Consider the following 19,472-nt stretch of genomic DNA (forward strand, 5'->3'; position numbering starts at 1 on the left):
TGTCAGTAAATGTAAGAGGTCGGATTCAAACCCAGGCAGTCGGATGCAGAGTCAGTGCTCTTTAACCATGAGCATATAAAGTCTACCTGGCCTGGTAGATCTAGCATTCAATGGTGACTACCACCCTTGTCCTCTCAGTCCTCCCTAAGATGGGGCAATCTTACCCCTCCCTCAGACGCCAGGTTCAAATGTCAATTTTTCTAAGAAACTTGATGAACTCACCCAGGCACATAGCCTCTTCCTCCTTCCTTCTTCTCCCCCACCCCATCCCTTCATTACAGTGCTTTTCACCAGGTGCTATAACTATTCGTTGACATCCTTGCTTTCCCCGTGAGCTCAGAGAACATTTTTTATTCATCTCATATCCCCAGAGCTTACCCTACTGACTGGTACCCAGCAGGCTCTCACTAAACATTCATGGAATTGAGTAGGCAATAGTTTTTTGTGTTTTTTTTTAACTAGCTCAAAATGTACTTGAAAGCAATATAATTGCATCTTTTAAAAAAATCTGTAATTCAGAGGTTTTACCAAGTCTAGCTAATGAGTTTTTCTGGGTATTCTTCAGAAGAAACACAGCATCAGTTTCTTCCTGGTATTTTAACTGCTTGTCTCCAACATGCAGAGATTGTGGCTTCTGATGCTAATTTGCCAGAGAGATTTAAGGAGAACCAGCTACCACACCCATCAACCACATACCTGCCAGCAGAGAGAGGATACAGAAGGAAGAGCTCCCTGAAGAAAGGTACAGAGTGTCTGTGCTGGGCCTAGAGAATGACCACCAACGTCACTTGTGAATAAAAAGTAAAAATTCAAACCCCAAATAGAGAGGAAGGTGGAAAAACCTATCAATTGAAAAAGATAATTTATTAATTTTTTAAAATCTTGTAATTTAATGCAGGATTTTGCTATGAGAACATATAATTATAATGTAGATTTCCTTATCGGTGTACAGATCTGTGATAGACATTGCCATACAAATATAAAGGCAAGTGTGTGTAAGAAAATTGATGGCCCTTCTCATTTTCAATAGAAGGTTCTAGTACTTCCTAAGAAAAGTTAAAAATTCTCCAAAGATGTCTCAGTCATTTTCTGGGCTTTAGCTCAATCTCTCTCTGCCACTTTCTCTAAGAGGTGACTAAAAATACCTCTGCAAAAAAAAACCAGAATGGCGAGGAAAATGATGATTTAAAAAGAAATAGGTAGAAAGTATCCCCTGAAAAGAGCTGGGGCCTCCACCCCCCACCCTGCCCTCATGTTAATATTAATGCATTTGACACCTAAAGCAGGGAAGGGAAGAAGCAGGTTAATGAGCTTCGCTCTGGCCAAGAGCAGAAGGGGGATGCTGCACGCTTCCAACACACACTGCTTCCCACCCACCCTGCTTCCCGGGCAGATACGTCTGGACCTGCTCTGCAGCACAGACGTCACCAGATTACCAAGTATGCTCCCCACAGTCTGACAGACTCAGAGAGGGTGAAATCTGGCTTCCTTCTAGACCAGACAGGATGTGAATTCCTCTTTCCCAACATGCATGTGTCATTTCAACGGTCTGCCCTTGAGGGGCTGCCTACAAAGGCGACACTTGAACGCTCGCTCATGCTTCTGGTCCAACTTCACCCCACGAGGTTTCCACTCGAAGAGCTACATACGTAAAAATTGCAGTTCTGGGAGGCTCTGGGAGCATATGTTCTCACCAACTAGACCACAGAAGACGATAATTCTCTTTCTTGCTGTGGGAACTCTGGAATCTCATCCAGATGTGTACATGCTGGGCTTTACTAAGGAGGCCCACAAGCACCCAAATTCTGCCAAACTAGAAGCTTCTCAGAAATGAGAGTCTGTCAGGGCCTGCTTGAAGAGTTTCTTACAATAAAGCCACCATAACCATAAATACCTTGCAATATCAGCAAGCAGAGGTCCCTATGATCTTCCCAGAAAACGTATTGTTTCTCACTGTGGGCAAGGAAATTGTCTGATACCTGTCCCCTCCACCCTCTCTTAAGAGAAGGACATCATACACAGGAAGACCCAGATGGTCATAGCGCATCTCTCTCTTTACCACCAAGAAGCAGTAATAGGAGCAGTAAGTTCCATGAAGCTGGTCCAAGTTATCTTGTTCATCCTTAATATTCCCCAGCACTTAATATTCCTGAGCACTGTGCTAGTGCTCAGCACATTTAGCTCTCAATAAACATATGCTGCATTAATTAATTTTAAAGAAAACACACAACCATTAGGCATCTGTGAGGCACAACCATCTCAGCTGAAAACTAGCATTTCATTCACTCACTCATTCGCTCCTTCATGTCCAACTAGACACCAGACACCGCTCAAGGTACAGATCCCTCCCCAGACAAAAGAGATAAAAATTCCTGCCCAAGTGGAACTTATACGCCAGTGACAGGAGACAGACAAGAAACAAATTAGATAAGAAAAAAAGACAATGTGGGAAAAAGGTTGACAACTTCCTTTCCTTTTCTGCTTGAGAATTTGACCTTAGGTTAACTTTCCAGTTCTGTTTCCCTAGAAACCTAATAACGATAATATGTCAATTATGTTACTAGGCAACACTGCTTATGTTAAAAATGACCCCTGATTGATAACTTGCATCTGGACTGGAAGGAACTGTAAATATCTGATGGGGACAATGTAGCTTTGGGCTTCCTTGAACGTGATGACTTACAACTGAGCATATCCCTTAGGGGACCCTGAAAGTGGGGCAGAGACGTTAAGGCAGGGCAGATCCCACACCAACTCAATGTGAAGCTCATTCTCTAGTGCCTGAGCTGTCACTGGAGGCGGGAGGGGCAAGGAGAACAGCTCCTGCGTGGCAGTGAGGACTGCAGAGAGCACAATTCACATAGAAGAGAAACCCCTGACACTGCCCTGCTGGCAATTTATGGTTCTGTTCTAGATCTTTCTAAATAGATGAATGCCAAGTGTGGCCAATGAAAGTCTTGTGGGTCAGAATGTTTAACTGAACCTAAGAAGACCCCTGGTAAGCACTGTTCATAGTATATCCGATGCCACAGATATATGCTAAGGTTAAATGCTAAGGAGGAAAATACAGCAGAGAAAAAGGACGGGTTGGTTGGACAAGATGCCTGGGAGGACCCTTTCAGGTCTAAATAAGAATGAGCACCCCTCCCCCTCCCCCCTGCCTTTGCTAGTTAGCTCCTACTCATTGTTGCATCTTCAGGTTTCTGCTCAGTCACTTTCTCAGGAAAACCTCCCCTAACCACAGTATCTAAGTCAATGTCATTTTCAAATAGACTCTCATAGAAATGGGTACCTCTCCTCCTGGGCACTATCTCAGGGTAGAGTTCTATATCCATACATCCATAATGATCTGATTCCTCTCTGAGAGCAAGGAGTATGTCTGGCTGCTCACCATTTTATCTCCAAGACCTGAAGAATGTCTGGCACAGCGCAGGAGCTGAATAAATGTTGGCAGAACAAGTGAATGTCATATCATCTGAAACCAAACAGCGGTGGTAGTATTCCTTATACCATACTGTATGTTCCTGCTGTGTATGTTTATTCGTGCTCCTCCCATCCAGAGCGTGACCCGAGAGCCAGCCTGCAAATATTGCCATCTATATCAGTAAACCCCAGGGGATTGATCTCCAGTCATATCAAGAGTTATTGGGAAATATCAAAAAAATTAAGTTAACTTTGATCTTTAGACACCATATTATATAACCATCTCTTTTTAGGAAAATTTGCAAAGTGAAAGGCTAAATTAAAAAAAAAAAAAACACAACACTATCTTCCTCTCCTTTCCTAAGGCTTAGTCCACTTGTAATTATTAATTTTCCTGCTGGACTAGAAAATCCACAGGGATCATTTGCTGTTTTGACCCTAGCTCCTAGTACATACGTGATTAATGGATGAAGAAATAAGTGAATGAACAAACAAACAAAGAATTGCTCCCTCCCTTCCTGCCCCCGTAAAAATAGAAAGTCACTACCCTAGACGAAGCCAATGTGAAGAACTGGAATGATTTCCTACCCCAGTTCATAATTCATGGAATTCCAGTTCTGAATGGCGGCTAAAAGAGACAACATACAGCTGGGCAAAAGCATGTGGAGGGGCCTCTGCGAGATGCAATTACTGCCAATTAGTTCACTAGTCCCCCGACGCCCGCCCCACCCCCCTGCACTTGGGAAGCCCGAAGTGACCTACTTTGCTGAAGCCAAGGACAGACCAACATGGAAGCACCCACCTCGTTGAATGCTGATAAAGCTTCAAACAGCACAGGACCCTAACACTCATTAAGTGCCGGCACTTAAGAAGTACACTGAAAGCAATTACCTGTTCCCCAAAATTCGTTCTCCATAATTCATCACTGAAAGTGGTCTTGGAGTTTCATAATTAAAACTGACGAAGATTCCTTTGTTTTCATACTAAAGTTTTGATGACATTAAGGAATGAGCAGACTTAGTCTACATTTTAAACAAAACAGAGAAGATTTGGCTGACGCTTTTTATAACATAAATAATTACATCTAGACTGGCTTTTTAAAAGTCTTTATTCTCTAAGTGTAATGTATGCCTTCGAGCTGTGCTACTGAGTACTCCATTTTCAAGACAAGTACTAACAGGGTATGGACAAAATGGTCCAAGTGGTAAGAAACCCGGTCTGGGTGTCAAGGAGAAGGAGGCACAGGTCCCAGCTCTGCCACCAACTAGTTATGTGACCCTGAATAAATCATATTCTCTTATTACTGACTGTTTCCCCAACCAAAATGCACACTCCATAAAGGCAGTGATTGGGTCTGACTCGTCCGCTTACAGCAATGTTTGGCACTAGTAAGTAACCTAGTAAGGTTCTTGATAAACGTAGTATTTATTGAATGATTACTGAACTTGATTTCTATGTATCTCAGATTCCTCATCTATAAAGGGCAGCGATTAAAACAAACGTGCTCTAATACATCTGGACTCCAGGTTTTTCAGATTGTATACCCCACTGTCAGTTCAATTATATTTCCTTAGCAGTGAAATGACTCATATGAAGTGCTTAGCATGGTAAGCTAGGTTGATCAGAAGCCTTCTAGACATGTGACTGCCTGCATGACATGTGGCATCACCAAGGTGGCCCAGGCTGGCCAGGCAGCAGGACTCACACTGCCCCATAAACTTCCCTTCTGAAGCTGGTGCCATAGAGGAAGTAGCCCCCTTGCATCAACACCCTCCCCTCTCCTGCACTCCCTCCATCGCCCCCATCTTCCTCTCAATCAACTGGGTAACTTACCCTGGTTCCCGCTAAGGTCAGAATGTAGCCTGTGGCCCAAAACCACGTCAAATGAACCAAGTCCAGCTAAAATGGTGGAAATGACTCTGCTGGCACTAGATTCCGGCCAAACGAACTACCCTATTCTTGGCCCTTCCTGATACCCGACCCTGTGATTCAATGGCTCCTCCACACCTGGAGAATGAATTCTCTATTCCTTAGCGTAGTTTTTAGTCTTCTATCATCTTTCTACCATTCATCCTTCCAGGAAGAACTCTACCTTGGAAAAGGAAATAGCATTTATTGAAAGTGACCCACATATGGTGCTGCCACTTCCTCCTGTGTCATTTGCTCCTCTCTGTCCCCAATCTAGCTTCCACTCTTACCATCCCACCAAAATTCTTTTCGAGGTCATAAATATCCTCCATGTTACCTACTCCGGTGCTTTGGTCTTTACCCTTATTAACCCCCCAGCACCATTCAACACAGGTGAGCCTTCTTCCTTCCCAGCACACTTTCCCCTTTAGGCTTTCACGAGAACACACGCTCGTGGTGCACCTCGCACCTCAGGCAGCCCCTCCAAAGGCTCCTCCTTTAGCCAACTTCCATCTTACACAGGTTTCTGGGCTGGGTCCCGGGCTGTCTTCACTTCTCTCTTTACACTCTGTCCCTCACTCATCCCATCCAGTCTAGGGCTTTAAATATAATCAATATGCTGAAACTCCCAATTCATAACTCAAGCTCCAACCTCCCCTCTGTGCTCACACATTTCCTAGTTGACACTTCCACTTAGACATCTCACAGGCATCTCAAACCTAACACAATCCAAAGGCAAATCTTTGATTTCCCCTTTCCCAAATCTGATCCTCTCCTTGCCCTCACTGCATCTAACCAACTCTGCTCAACTGAAACTGAGGAGTCATCCCTGATCCCTCTGTTTCCCTCCCCCTCTCTTCCCCAAACCCAATTTATCAGCTAGTTCTAACACCAGTAGTTCTAATATATATCTCAAATCCATCCACTTCTCTTGGTCTCTACTACCACTGTCATCTTTGAGGTAAGCATCTAACGCCTTGCCCCTCATTATCACCTCACTTTGTTCTGGTGACTTGGGGGTTTGTCTTTGGACAGTCACTACCCTCCCGACGTATGCTGCCATAGTAGACCTGCCTTCTTCAGGGTAAGCCAGACTGAGAGAGTCTGTGACTCTCCTCCTTCCAACTCTGCTTCAGCCACACTGGACTCCTTTCAGATTCTTCAACACATTGTGCTCTTTCCTGGGTCAAGACCTTTGCACATGTTGGGCCCTCTGCTTGCAGTACTCTTCCTCCTGCTGTTGGCATGGTTACCGCCTTCTTATCCTTCAAGTCTTGGTCTCAGTGTCACTTCCTGAGGAGGCATGGCCTGACCACCCTATCTAGGCAAGTGCCCTTCGTTATTTGCTCTCCCTGCACCCATTCATTTCCTAGCACTTACTACAATTTGTAATTACATACATTGGTTTACTTATTATCTGTCTTCCTCACTAGACTGTATCTTCCCTGCGAGCCGGACTATGTCTCTTATATTCATCAATGTAGTACCAAGCACAGCACTTGGCACACAGCAGAACTCAGTAAATACTTGTTGGATGACTGACCAAAGCTACTACATGCCAGGTCCCATATGAGAGTTTATAGAAAAGTCCACAGATTTCTATATAAACCTTCACTCCAACCAGAGTGGTCTCCTCTTACCCTGCAGAACATATACAATACTGAGGACAGTGCCAGCTCCATGTTTCCACCAACTACTTGGAACGTACCCTGGCTCTCCCCAATCTCTCTGCATCTACATCATTTCAAGCCCACTTCTCCTAAGCTTTCCTCCCCTTCCCAAATCCTGCAGCCGTCTCAACCTGCACCTTTCTTACCTGCTTTTGTGGCAACTTGGACTTGCCCTGTCACAACGCGTACAAACTATCCTGAAACTGCTTGTTTTAATTCTTATTTCTCTGAGACCGTAAGTTCTAGGAGGGCAGGGACTGTGTCACTCTTTTCCCCATGACCTTCACAGTGCCTAAGATAGGGACTGGCCCTGAAGAAGTATGCAATTAATCCTCCTTAAATAAATGAATAAATGACCCTACTGAATGAATGAATGGGCCCGGAAACTTCAGCTTGCTAAAGTGATCAAGTGTTCTTCATTGTTTACTCATTTATACAACTATACTGTAACCCTTAAAGTTACTCACCTTCCTGTCTGACCCTTCTTCTTCTCTCCTACCTCCCAGAGTGCAGGGCTATTTCTTTTAATCTCTGACTCTCGAAGAATGTCATGTACAAAAAGTTGATACACATTAAATGCTTAGTGGAAGTGTGTCTGAATTCTCTTATGTTCATCGCATTTGACTTGTAATGTAAAAAGCAGTGTGCAGTTTAAAAAGTGAACACTTCCTGCCCCTGCACGAGGGAAGATAGCCCGAGTGCTAGAATGCAAAGGCCAGGACTGAGCTGCTCCAATGCCTGGGGAGACCAGTGCTCAAGCAAAACCCCCTGGCTTCCTAGCCGGCACCCTCCCCACGACCGCACGGACTGTGGGAGCCTGTCTGCTGCTACTGCTGTCTCCGAGGCCACCAACCCAGGAAGCATCCTATTCTGCAGCCTGCAGGACACACTGGAGGCCTCACAGCCCCTTTTTCTGCCTCCTCATTCTAGGCTACATGGAGCAGAGCTGAACAGTTGCAAAGGGCATCAAGATTACTGGGGAAGTTTAAACACTTTTCAAAGCCAATGCTTAGTGGTGACTAGTAGTCTATTTGAAGGCAATATGTAGTGGTGATTGACTATAGGAGAACTCCAAAAAGCCCTCGATACCACTTTATTCCCTGGCATGGCTGCAAGGACCTCAGGGGAGCCCAAAGTCTGGCCACACTGCCTGACTTCCTACTTTCTCCAAGTCAAGGTCTCCCAGGCAGAACTCTGTGATGCGCTTGAGTGACGCACTGCAGGAGAGAGTGCAACCCCACAGGCACATCTCCCAGGTATTGATGGTCCTTTGCCTTCTTGCTTCAATTTACCCCCACCCTCCCTGAAGGAAAACCAACTCAGAACCAGAGAAAACACACACTGCAATCCATTTTGTTCACCCAGTACATCTGACACGGCTGACAAGAAGCAAGGTTACTTGAAATGTCTTTGCTACCCTCTGTTCATAAGAGATGGCTAAATATTCCTAAAACAACATGCAGCAAATAATTGGCATCTAAAACCCAAGCTTCTCTGGCAATTCTGGCTGCAAGGACTCAAGTGGGTGGCAACATTTCTCTTCTCCTTAGAAGGCTGAGGGGAGCCCCAGGCTGAGGCTGTTTCTCTGCCCCTAGCTATGCTGCCCAAAGCATACCCAATGCTACTGCATCAGACCAGCAGCCCCCTCCCCTCTCTGGAACACTGACAGGGCCATCGGTTATCTGGGTTCCCCAGGCTAATTGTTATGCATCTTAAGCAGAGCTCACTTAAACCAGCAGTCACAAATAACTGCCTTTTCTGGAAAACTGTGGTGGGGCGAGGCTTAGCAATCAAATGAGTGGCACCTGCTTTGTGAACTTCCACTTTAACTGGAGTCTGACCTTCATCTGGTCCCACTTCCAGCTAGAAAGGCGGCCGGGCATCACCCTCACTGGAAATTACAATTTACCACTTGCTGTCGGCCTGACGCTTCACGAAATGCTTCCACACACATTTTCTTATTTGCGCCTCACCATAGCTCCATGAGGTGGTATTGGCCCTATTTTACAGATAAAGAAATTGACACACAGGGAGGAGAAGGGCCGGTTCCAAATCCAGATCCTCTGGCTCCAACGCCCTTGGCTGCCCCTCATCCGAGTACCTGCTGTAGGCAAGGTAATTTGAGAGCCCTCCAAGGCAGCGGTCCTGGCCCTCTCAGGCTGCGGTTCTCTGATTTCACCCTCTGCAGAGCCTGAGCAAGATGTTTTCTCATCCTTAACAGGCTTGCTGCTGCCACCCAGAGGGGTAAGAGAAATAGATGTGAAATAGACATGGGTGGGTCCAAGTCAGACCATGCCCAGGGGCACTGGGGCTGGACGGCAGCAGGTAGTCATTCTCTCCCTCCAAGGAGGAAAGAGAACAGAGGAGCAGGGAGGAGGGGCCCAGGGAGAAGGGAGAGTGAGAGGGCAACAAGGAGAGGGAAGGAAGGAGGAAGGACAGAGGGAGAAGAAAGGAGGGGAGGAGAGAGAAGAGGGGGAAGGGGGAGAACAAGAAACAGCTGACTTGTGACAGGCGGTAGATGAGACCTGAGGAATAAACACCAATCAGCAGAGGCCAGGAACCATTCCCCAGGCAACCGCTGTCCAGGGGCCGAGTGCTCCCCGACAGAGAGGCAGGGCAACGGACAAGGCCACCATTTGAGGGTCGGACTAAGCCCCTCCACACAGAGCGACAGCAGTGCTAAAAAGGCTGAAGGCAGAAGCCGGCAGCCGGGTCACTGTGTGTAGGCCAGGGGCAGTACCACTTCCACTGCCAACCTCACAGGGCCCTGTGGAGGTGAAGAGATGAGGTGAGGCTCGCTGAGGAAGAACTAAAAGCACTTGGTAAACAGCGCCACCGGGATCTCAGGGCTTGAGAGGGGCCCAGGAACTGGTCCTGGGGTCAGGTTCTTTCTGAAAGAGACCCAAGTTCACCAGTTTGGCACTTACTCTTGGAAAAGATGGGAGAATTGTAAAAGAATAAGATAGATTACTATAACTGATTAAGTCCTCAGGGATGACAGCTAAAAAGTTGAATATGTTTATTTCTAAAGAAAAAGATGCACCTTATTAATTTCCATCTCTTATTGCCAAACTCTTCTATAATGCATCTCCTTATCCCTGAAAATCAGTCAAACCTTATCCATTATATCCTTCCAGATATAAATTTTTAAAAGTGCAGAAAGGGGCTGGCCTGGTGGTACAGTGGTTAAGCTCACGTGCTCCACTTTGGCGGCCTAGGGTTCGCCAGTTCAGATCCTGGGTGTGGACATATGCACCACTCCTCAGGCCATGCTATGGCAGGCATCTCACATATAAAGTAGAGGAAGACGGGCACAGATGTTGGTTCAGGGCCCATGTTCCTCAGCAAAAAGAGGAGGATTGGAGGCAAATGTTAGCTCAGGGCTAATCTTCCTCAAAAAAAAAGTGCAGGAAAAACAAAGAAGGAGTGAGATGACAAAGGAGCAAGCATATCAGAGAACAGAACTATGAGAAGCCACCGGTGCTTAGGGACAGCAGCTACCTCCACTTGTCCCACTTGCTCCATGGATACTGGTTAGGCCTCCAGTGACCAATTACCCCCAGGTGTGGCTCCTGGGCCCTGAGTAACCCACTGGTATAAGTCAGGCAGCTCCGACAGCATTTGCCTTGTCTAAAACCTCCCACTAGTTTCTCTCCTTTCATCATATTTTGTGGTCTCAAAACTGGCCTTCCCCTCTACTTACCCAAAAGTAATCTCTTATCACTGTTGCACAATGCCAGCCTTTAGAACACTGCAGCTGGCAAGAACCCTCTAGAGTAGCTGGCCCAACCCCATCACTGGTCTTTAGAGCCCAGAGAGAAGAGCGAGAGGACAAGAAAAGAGGAGAAAAGGCTTCGAAGCTATGCAGTCTCTTAACTTTGGCTATGTCAGTGGGAATCTCCTTGAACTTGGGTAAAATAAAGTGAGAAATGAGCCAGGAAGCAATTCTGGCATGTAATCCATCAGTTAGTACAAACCTCTCATCACTATTATTTTTCAGTTGGATCCAGTGGGCAGCTAATGGTTCAGGGCAGGAGGTCAGAGTCCAATAGTCCTGCTTCTCCCTCCTTAATGAACAGCCTTTGAAGATGAAAATGTGTTACCCAGCTCACCCCTATCAATTTCACACAAAGCATTTTCAGTAGAAGGTACTGAGCATGCGTGAGAGCCCAGGAGAATTCATTCCTGCCTCTGGCTTTGCATGTCAACCACAGACACTCACAGGTTAGAGGGAGGGAGAGCAAGGTTGGAGGCTCCTCTGTGATGACCACCATTGATTGTGAAAAGGGAGAAGAAACAGGTCACTAGAAAAATATTCCACATTCCCTCCCTTCTCACTCTATTTAAAACAGCGAAGAAAATAGAGCTCAAAATTCAGCTTAGGGGACACGCACCGTTGCTCAGATGATCTCAATCAGTGGCAGATGAGATCAAACTCAGGAGCATCTTCATGTCAAAGCTGCCAAGCTATTCAAACCTTAGGGTGTTCACTGTGGCCTGACATGGGCTATGCCAATCTGAACCGGTAGCCTTTGGAGCAAAGCAGGCCTTCTCCACAAACAGTTTAATACAATTTGGAAAATAAGCATTTACTCCCAACAAATGGAAAATGGATACATGTGGCTCTGGGCCACCAGGCAGATGAAATCCCACTTCCACGAGCTACACCCCAAGGTTTGAAGCTCTTAAAAATGAAGAGGGAGCAACTCCATCGTTCATTTCTCTAAAGGCTGGAACTCGTGACCCTCTGCCGTTCAAAGCACTACTTGACTACTCCTAGAGGGAGGGGAGTGGGCCTCTAAATGCCTCCTGTGCACAACCTAGGAGGAGCTACAGAGGAGCCAGATACCTACTGTTGGTCTTCATGCATATCTATCCTGCAGCACAATGTCAAAACAAGGGACAGCTGAAGAGATTTGGAACAGAACCATTGCATCTCTCATAAGAGCAGCACGAAAAGGAAAACAAACATCAAATGCATTAGAGAGCTATCCCTTATGTTCAGGCTCTTAAACTCTTTTCAAAGGCAGTTCAAGTAGAAAATGTTCTTGTGTGGCATCAGAGCCACACTCACTTACATAAGAACCATCTGAGACTTGGCAAATCCAATTCTCTGACCTGATCAGCCATCCAAAGGGAGATGACCCTGGGTGCCAGGGTTTCCAATTCACTAACTTTTCCCCCAGCAAAGAGGTGTGGCCTGTCCAGTCCCACACCCACGGAGGAAGGCAGAGTAAAGCACAGCTCCCATCAGATCCACCCCACCTGGTCTTGGTGCTCCATGCCTGTGACTCGTACTCACATAGGAGACCTCCTCCCTCCCTTCTCCCCGCTTCAAATCTCCTGGGAAAGCGAGAGAGCCAGATGGAGAAGAGACAAAGGAGCCTCTGTTCATTCTTTTAAAAAAATATTTCAATTGTAGTTCATATTTAAAATTGCTCTATTATGATAACTAAACCGAAGACAGCATTACAAGGCTTTCTATTTTCCTTCTTTAGGAAATTGATTTAAAAAATGAAGAAGGCTTACCCATTTTTGAAATAGAGGACATGGGCTCTCTGAAGTCCTGTTTCTAGGAAAAAACCTAGTTCTTGATCGTGGGGAGCAGGGCCAGGCTTAGGGCTTCTGTTTTGAATATTAGTAAATATGACCTAGAAGAGGAGAAAATCGGAAAACTAATCAGATCCACATCCACACCTACTTCCTTCAAACCCTATCTCTAATTGTGCCACACAGCTCGAAAAATCAACTTCCTTCTGCAAACATCAGTGCACGGGCACTGGTGTGGAAGTGCAAGGATTGGAGAAGCAGAGAGAATGAGTTCTACGAGACAGGGAGCAACCAAGCAACCCAGGGGCAAGCGTGGCCCTCCTGGCACCGAGGGCTGAGGAGTGCAGGGTGCCAGGAGAAGCATCAGAGGTGGAGAAGATCTGCCAGATATTGCCAGGATATTGCCAGGATATTGCCAGGGGGCTGAGTGATACAGAAGCAGGTCCCAGCAATGGGCAGAAACAGTCATCATCCACTAGCGGCCTAGGTCACTGATGAGCAGGCTGCAGCTTCAGCCCTACGCAAGCTTAAGGAGCTCTGACAAGAGCTGAGAAGTGCCGTGATTGGCGCTGGCCCCAGAATTAACCAGAGAGGGCGAACTCTCTAGGCTTCAAAGCTGAGGCCTGTGGTCTGAGCAACAATCATCTATCCTCAAGGGGAGAGCTGAGAAAAACAAACTTAGCTCCCTCTCTCCCAAAACCCGACCTCTTGTCAACAGCTAATGAGGTTTCAAAGGTTTAAACTTTTAGCTCTGCAAGAAAGACTGCCAAGTAATCAGGACAAAGACTTGCAAGTTGAGTGGGTCATGGTGAAGTATAAACACATATCTACTATTACAGAGGCCACTCTCTTTAAACTCACAAGCCAAATAAAGCATTTATCACACAAGCTTCTTGTGGCCCATTTAAAAACCATACAAGTGTTCTCCAAACATGCTGTCCGCATTTGCTGAGAGTCAGCAGCTCTTCAAAGATCCAGCTGTTAGCCAAACCCCAAATACTCTAGCGGTCTTGAAATCATTCTCCAAATGGAGTTGAAGTAATTGCTAGTTCTCTAACTTGCGAGCTTTGGGCAAAAGAAAAGTACACACAATGAACAAGACGGTGTGGAGCAACGTCCAGGTGGGCAACTCCTACATTTGAACTACCTCCCAGTATCTCATTAAAACTGCCTGGCTCCTTCCCAGCAAAGGACTTGGCTCTGCAAGTGCTCAGAGGGAGGTGTTCCTCCTACCTCTGGGAGCCGTCGTTTTTGGCTCCACTGCAGGCTCCTCCCTACCCATCCTCTACGTGTCAGAGATACAGAGTGCAGTCCTGGGCACTTGTCCTTTCTTTGCTAAGTTGCTCTCAAGATGATCTCATCCATTCCTCCGAGCTTCAAACATCATCTATATGCTGCCAGCTCCCAAATTTATAATCACTAGTCCAGACTTCCCTCTGTATCTCCAGACTCATATTCCAACTACTTCCTTGACATCTCTTCCTGGAGCTGGACTTGGAGGTCCAACACTGAAACTTGTAAAAACTATCCTTCATCTGCTTTGGAGAATAGTTTTTTAATATAAAAAAAATGCCATGATTATTTTAAAGAAAAAAACAACTCAGTACAGTACGAAAAAGAAAATTAAAAATCATCTCAAAATTCCCACCACACAGAAATAACCAGCTAACATTTATTGAACAATAATCCAGATAACTCTGTATACATACGTATCAAGAGGAGAGAAATATAAAAATCATTTTACCAAAACAGATTTTGGGGCCGGCCTGGTGGTGCAGCAGTTAGGTGCGCACATTCCACTTCACTGGCCCAAGGTTCGCCAGTTTGGGTCCCATGTGCGGACACGGCACCGTGTGGCACGCCATGCTGTGGTAGGCGTCCCACATGTAAAGTAGAGGAAGATGGGCATGGATGTTAGCTCAGGGCCAGTCTTCCTCAGCAAAAAGAGGAGGATTGGCAGGTGTTAGCACAGGGCTAATCTTCCTCGGGAAAAAAACAACTGAGATTGTGTTACATATGCTAGTTTTAAATTTAAACCATTACACTTAATTTCAATTAAATTTAACATGAGAAACTAAAGTGTGACCAAAGTAATCACTCAACATCAGAAAAATGTGGTTTTTTACACATAGTCCATAGAAGGTCTCTCTAAACTTAAAAATATATCTTATATTTATTATATGTATGTATGCGTGTATATATATGTTATCTATGTGTATGTGTGTGGTGGGGGGGGGGAGAGACACACAGAGAGGGAAAGTCACTCTTTTACCTATAAATCTCAACTTTATACAGTATTTATTGACCCATGATAAACATGAGGAAATTAACATATTCATACTACCTTCTATTCTGGCTTCTCCTCAGTCCCCTATTTTTGTTATATTACTATTTTTATATTGCCAAGGTTCCTAGCAATCATGTTCTACCCAATAATTGTTTTGCATCAGTTCTCTGTTAAAATGCAGTCATTGTTTCTTGAATTCTTTACTTTGAATCAATTCTTGGTTGGTAGAATATTGCCCAAAAGGGCTCATGATGCTATAGGCTCTGAATTCTTGTGTGTTGAGAATGTCTGTCTCTTGCCTCTCTTTCTCTAAACCTGACTGAGTATGACATTCTTGGATTTCACACGTTTTCTCCTTTGGAACATGGAAGTTGCTGTGAAGAACTTAGAAGACAGGTTACTGTTCTCCCTGTAGGTGATCTGCAAAGAGCAATTCTTTTTTCCTTGACGTCTAGAAAATCTACCAGGAGTTGTTTTGCCATTCATCATTTCATGTCTGTAGTTCTTGGAACATAGCATGAACCCTCAATCTACAAATTCAGATCTGTAGTATAGAGTGACGCACTCGAGTCAGGCTGCCATTCTGGGTCGAAAGCCCAGCTCCACTGCTCTGGGCAAGTCACAGCCTCTCTAAACTTGGGTTTTCTCGTTGGTAGAATGGAGACGGCAATAGAACTTTTCCCTTAGCATGGTCCTACGGACTAAATGAGATAACGAATGGATAGAACATGGCACAGTCCACAGCAAGTGTTCAATATAGTTTTCCTTTGTTGAAGAATTTCTCTTTGATTATATAATTGTATTTTTTATCTATTCCATTTTTTTCCATTTTCTTTTTCAGGAATACTAATTGTGTCCACTGTCTTGATAATTGTAGCTCTGTAGTAAGTTTAGAGATCAGGTAGTGTGAGTCCTTCAACTTTGTTCTTTTTTAAGACTGTTTTGGCTCTTCTGGTCCCTTGCATTTCCATTTTAATTTGTGAATCAGCTTGTCAATTTCTGCAAAAAGAGGCAGCTGAGATTTTGATAGGAATTGGGTTGAATTTATAGATCAATTTGGGGAGTATTGCCATCTTAACAAATTAAGTCTCTTGATCCATTAACATGGGACGTCTTATTTATTTAGGTATTCTTTCATTTCTTTCAACAGTGACTTGTGGTTTTCAGGGTATAAGATTTGCACTTCTTTTTATTATCCTATGTATTTTAACCTTTTTTATTAAAAAATGATTGGCACCTGAGCTAACAACTGTTGCCAATCTTCTTTATTTTTTCCTTCTTCTTCTTCTCCCCAAAGAAGCCTCCCAGCACATAGTCGTATATTCTAGTTGTGAGTGCCTCTGGTTGTGCTGTGTGGGACGCCGCCTCAACATGGCCTGATGAGCGGTGCCATGTCTGTGCCCAGGGTCTGAACCAGCGAAACCCTGGGCCACTGAAACAGAGCGTGTTAACCACTCGGCCAAGGGTCTGGCCCCTGTATTTTAATCTTTTTGATGCTACTATAAGTGAAATTATTTTCTTAACTTCACTTTTAGCTTGCTCATTGCTAGTGTATACAAATAAAAGTGACTTGTATATTGACCTTGTATCCTATAACCTTGCTGAAATTGTTTATTAGTTATAATAGCTTTTTGTGTGTGAATTCCTTAGGATTTTCTGCATACGGGATCATTTAATCTGCAAATAGAGATAGTGTTACTTCTCTCTTTTCAATCTGGATGCTTTTTATTTCTTTTTCTTGCCTAATTGCTCTAGCTAGAACCTCTGTTAAACAGAAGTGGCAAGAGCAGACATCCTTGTCTTATTCCTGATCTTAGGAGGAAAGCATCCACACTTTCACAATTACATGTGCTGTTAGATGTGGGTTTTGCATGGGTGCTTTCTATCATGTTGAGGATGTTAACTTCTATTCCTAGTTTGTTGAGTGTTTTGATTACGAAAGGGTGTTGAACTTTGTCAAATGCTTTCTCCGCATCTACTGAGATTATCATTATCATGTGATTTTTGTCCTATATTCTACTGACATGTTGTATTACACTAATTGACTTCTGTATGTTAAATCAACCTCACGTTCCTGAAACGAATCTTACTTCGTCACCGTGTATAATCCTTTCTGAATGTCACTGGATTAGGTTTGCTAGTATCTTTGTTGAGGATATTTGCATCTATATTCATAAGAGATAATGGTCTCAAAAATGAGTTGGGGAATGTTTTCCTCCTCTTCTATTTTCTGAAAGTTTTTATAGTACTGCTATTATTTCTTCCTTAAATGTTTGGTAGAATTCACCAATGAAGCCTACTTAACCTGCAGTTTTCTTTAAGGGAAGATTTTTAACTATAAATTCAATTTCTTTAATAGATGTAGAAATATTTGGGTTATCTATTCCTTCTTGAGTGAGCTTTGATGGTTTTCGGGGAGTTTATCTATTTTCTATAAGTGATCAAATTTATTGGCATAAAGTTGGTCATAACTTCCCCTTACAGCTTTTAATGTCTATGGATCTATAGTAGTATCTCCTCTTTTCTGGGTATTGATAATTTGTGTCTTCTCTCTTTTATTCTTGTTCAATCTTATTAATGGTTAAAAATTTTATTGCTTCTTTCAAAGAATCCATTATTGGTTTCACTGATTTTCTCTACTGTTTATCTGTTTTTTATGTCACTAATTTCTGTTCTAGTCTTTATTACTCCCTTCCTTCTACTTGCTTTAATTTGTTCTTCTTTTTCTAGTTTTTTGAGTTGGATACTTAGATCACTGATTTGAAATTTTCTTCCTTTCTAACATAAGAATTTAATGTTATAAATTCTTCTATACATTTTGTTTTATATATTTTGAAGGCTTATTATTACGTACATACACTTTTAGGATTATAAGGTCCTGTTGATGAATTGACCCCTTGTATTATGTAATATCTCCCTTTATCTCCTGTAATAGTCCGTGTTCCTAATTCTACTTTCTAATATAATGCAGCTTCTCTAGCTTCGCTTTTATTATCGTTTGCATGGTATATAACTTTACTTTTTGTCTATCTACATATATTATTTAAATAGTTTTCTTATAGATGACATATAGTTGTTTTGCTTTTGGACCAATCTGAAAATCTCTGCCTTTTAATTGGGGTGTTTAGACCATTTATAGTGAATGTAATTATTGACATTATTAGAACCATCTTGCTAGTTGTTTTTTATTGTCCCATACGTTCTTTGTTCCTTTTTTCTCTCCCATTCTGCTTTTTTTAAAATTGATGATTCCATTTCATTTCCATTATCGACTGGTTTTTTATGTCTTTTTTTCTCATTTTTTAGTGGTTGTCCTAGGGTTTACAATATAACTCTTCAGCTTATCACAGTGTATCTTCAAATAATACTACACTAATTGATATATAGTATAAAACCCCTTAAAACAGTATATTTCCATTTCCTCCCCATCTTTGTGCTATTGTTGTCACACATTTTACTTCTATGTTATAAATCCTAAAATACATTGTTACCATTTTTGGTTTAGGCAATTATCTTTTAAAGAAATTAAAAATAAGAGAGTCTTTTTATATTTACCCTCATTGTCACCATTCATAATGATCTTCATTTCGTTGTGTGGATCTGGATTTTTTTCTGCTTGAAGAACTTCTTTAACATTTTTTGTCATACAGGTCTGTTGGCAATGCATTCTCTCAACTTCTGTTTGTCCTAAAAAGACAAAAAGTATTTTGTCTTCTTTTTTGAAAGATGTTTGAGAATTTTCATCCAATATTTTAAAGGTGTCTCTCCAACGTCTTCTGGCTTGCATAGTTTCAGACAAGTCTTCTGTAACCCTCATCTTTATTTTTCTCTGTTTAAAGTTTCTTTTTTCTCTAGCTGTTTCAAGATTTTTGTTTTTGGTTTTCAACAGTTTAACTACAATGTGTCTCTGTGTGTTTGTATTTATCCTGCTTCAGGTTCTCTGAGATTCTTGGATATGTGGTTTGCTGTGTTTCAGTAATTTTGAAAAATTCTTAGCCATTTTCTCTTCAAATATTTCTTCTGTCCCAGTTTCTCTCTCTTCTCCTTTTGGGACACCAATTATGTGTATGATATTTTTTCCACAGCTCCTGGATGCTCTGTTCTGTTTTTTTTCCCCACCTTTCTTTTTCTTTTTTGTGTTTCTGTTTGAATAATCTTTGTTAACCTATCTTCAACAAAAAGATTTTTTCTTAGCCATAGCCAGTCTTCTAAAAAGCCATTGAAAAAATTCTTCATCTCTTAAATTGTGTTTTGTTATTTCCAGCATTTCAATTTTACTTTTTTATAGCTTCCATCTCTCTGCTGAAATTCCCATCTGTTCACGTATGTTGTATATCTTTTCCAGAATATCCTTTAACATATTACTCATGGATCTTTTCAAGTTTCTATTTGATAGTTCCAACACCTGAGTCATTTCTGGGTTTGGTTTTGTTTATTTCTCATGTTTTTTTAAAATTCCTTTTTGTATGTGTATGTATGTGTATCTTATAACTTTTTATTTAATATTGATGACTACGTATAGAAAAACAGACTGAGGTAAATAATATTTACACCTGAAAATGGGTACCCCTCTCCCTATATCAGGCCATATGTGTGGTGAATTGAGTCAGTCTAGTCAGCAATTGAGCTGGGGT

The 19,472-nt window shown here is 42.9% G+C and overlaps 1 protein-coding gene across 19 annotated transcripts in view; it reads right to left on the reverse strand.

The window, feature by feature from the left end:
• The window catches only part of TTC7B (tetratricopeptide repeat domain 7B), a 245,992-nt gene that overhangs the window by 160,053 nt on the left and 66,467 nt on the right, over window positions 1-19,472 (reverse strand). For 13 of the 19 annotated variants that reach the window (XM_070594407.1, XM_070594404.1, XM_070594410.1 and 10 more), the window contains one exon: window positions 12,531-12,652. The exons of the other annotated variants lie outside the window; for them this stretch is intronic. In XM_070594407.1, the coding sequence (XP_070450508.1) occupies window positions 12,531-12,652 (122 nt within the window). The remainder of the gene's footprint in view (window positions 1-12,530; window positions 12,653-19,472) is intronic. 19 annotated transcript variants of the gene reach the window in all.

The sequence above is a fragment of the Equus przewalskii genome, chromosome 25 (assembly GCF_037783145.1).
Source record: "Equus przewalskii isolate Varuska chromosome 25, EquPr2, whole genome shotgun sequence".
In the NCBI taxonomy this organism is placed as follows: Eukaryota; Metazoa; Chordata; class Mammalia; order Perissodactyla; family Equidae; genus Equus; species Equus przewalskii.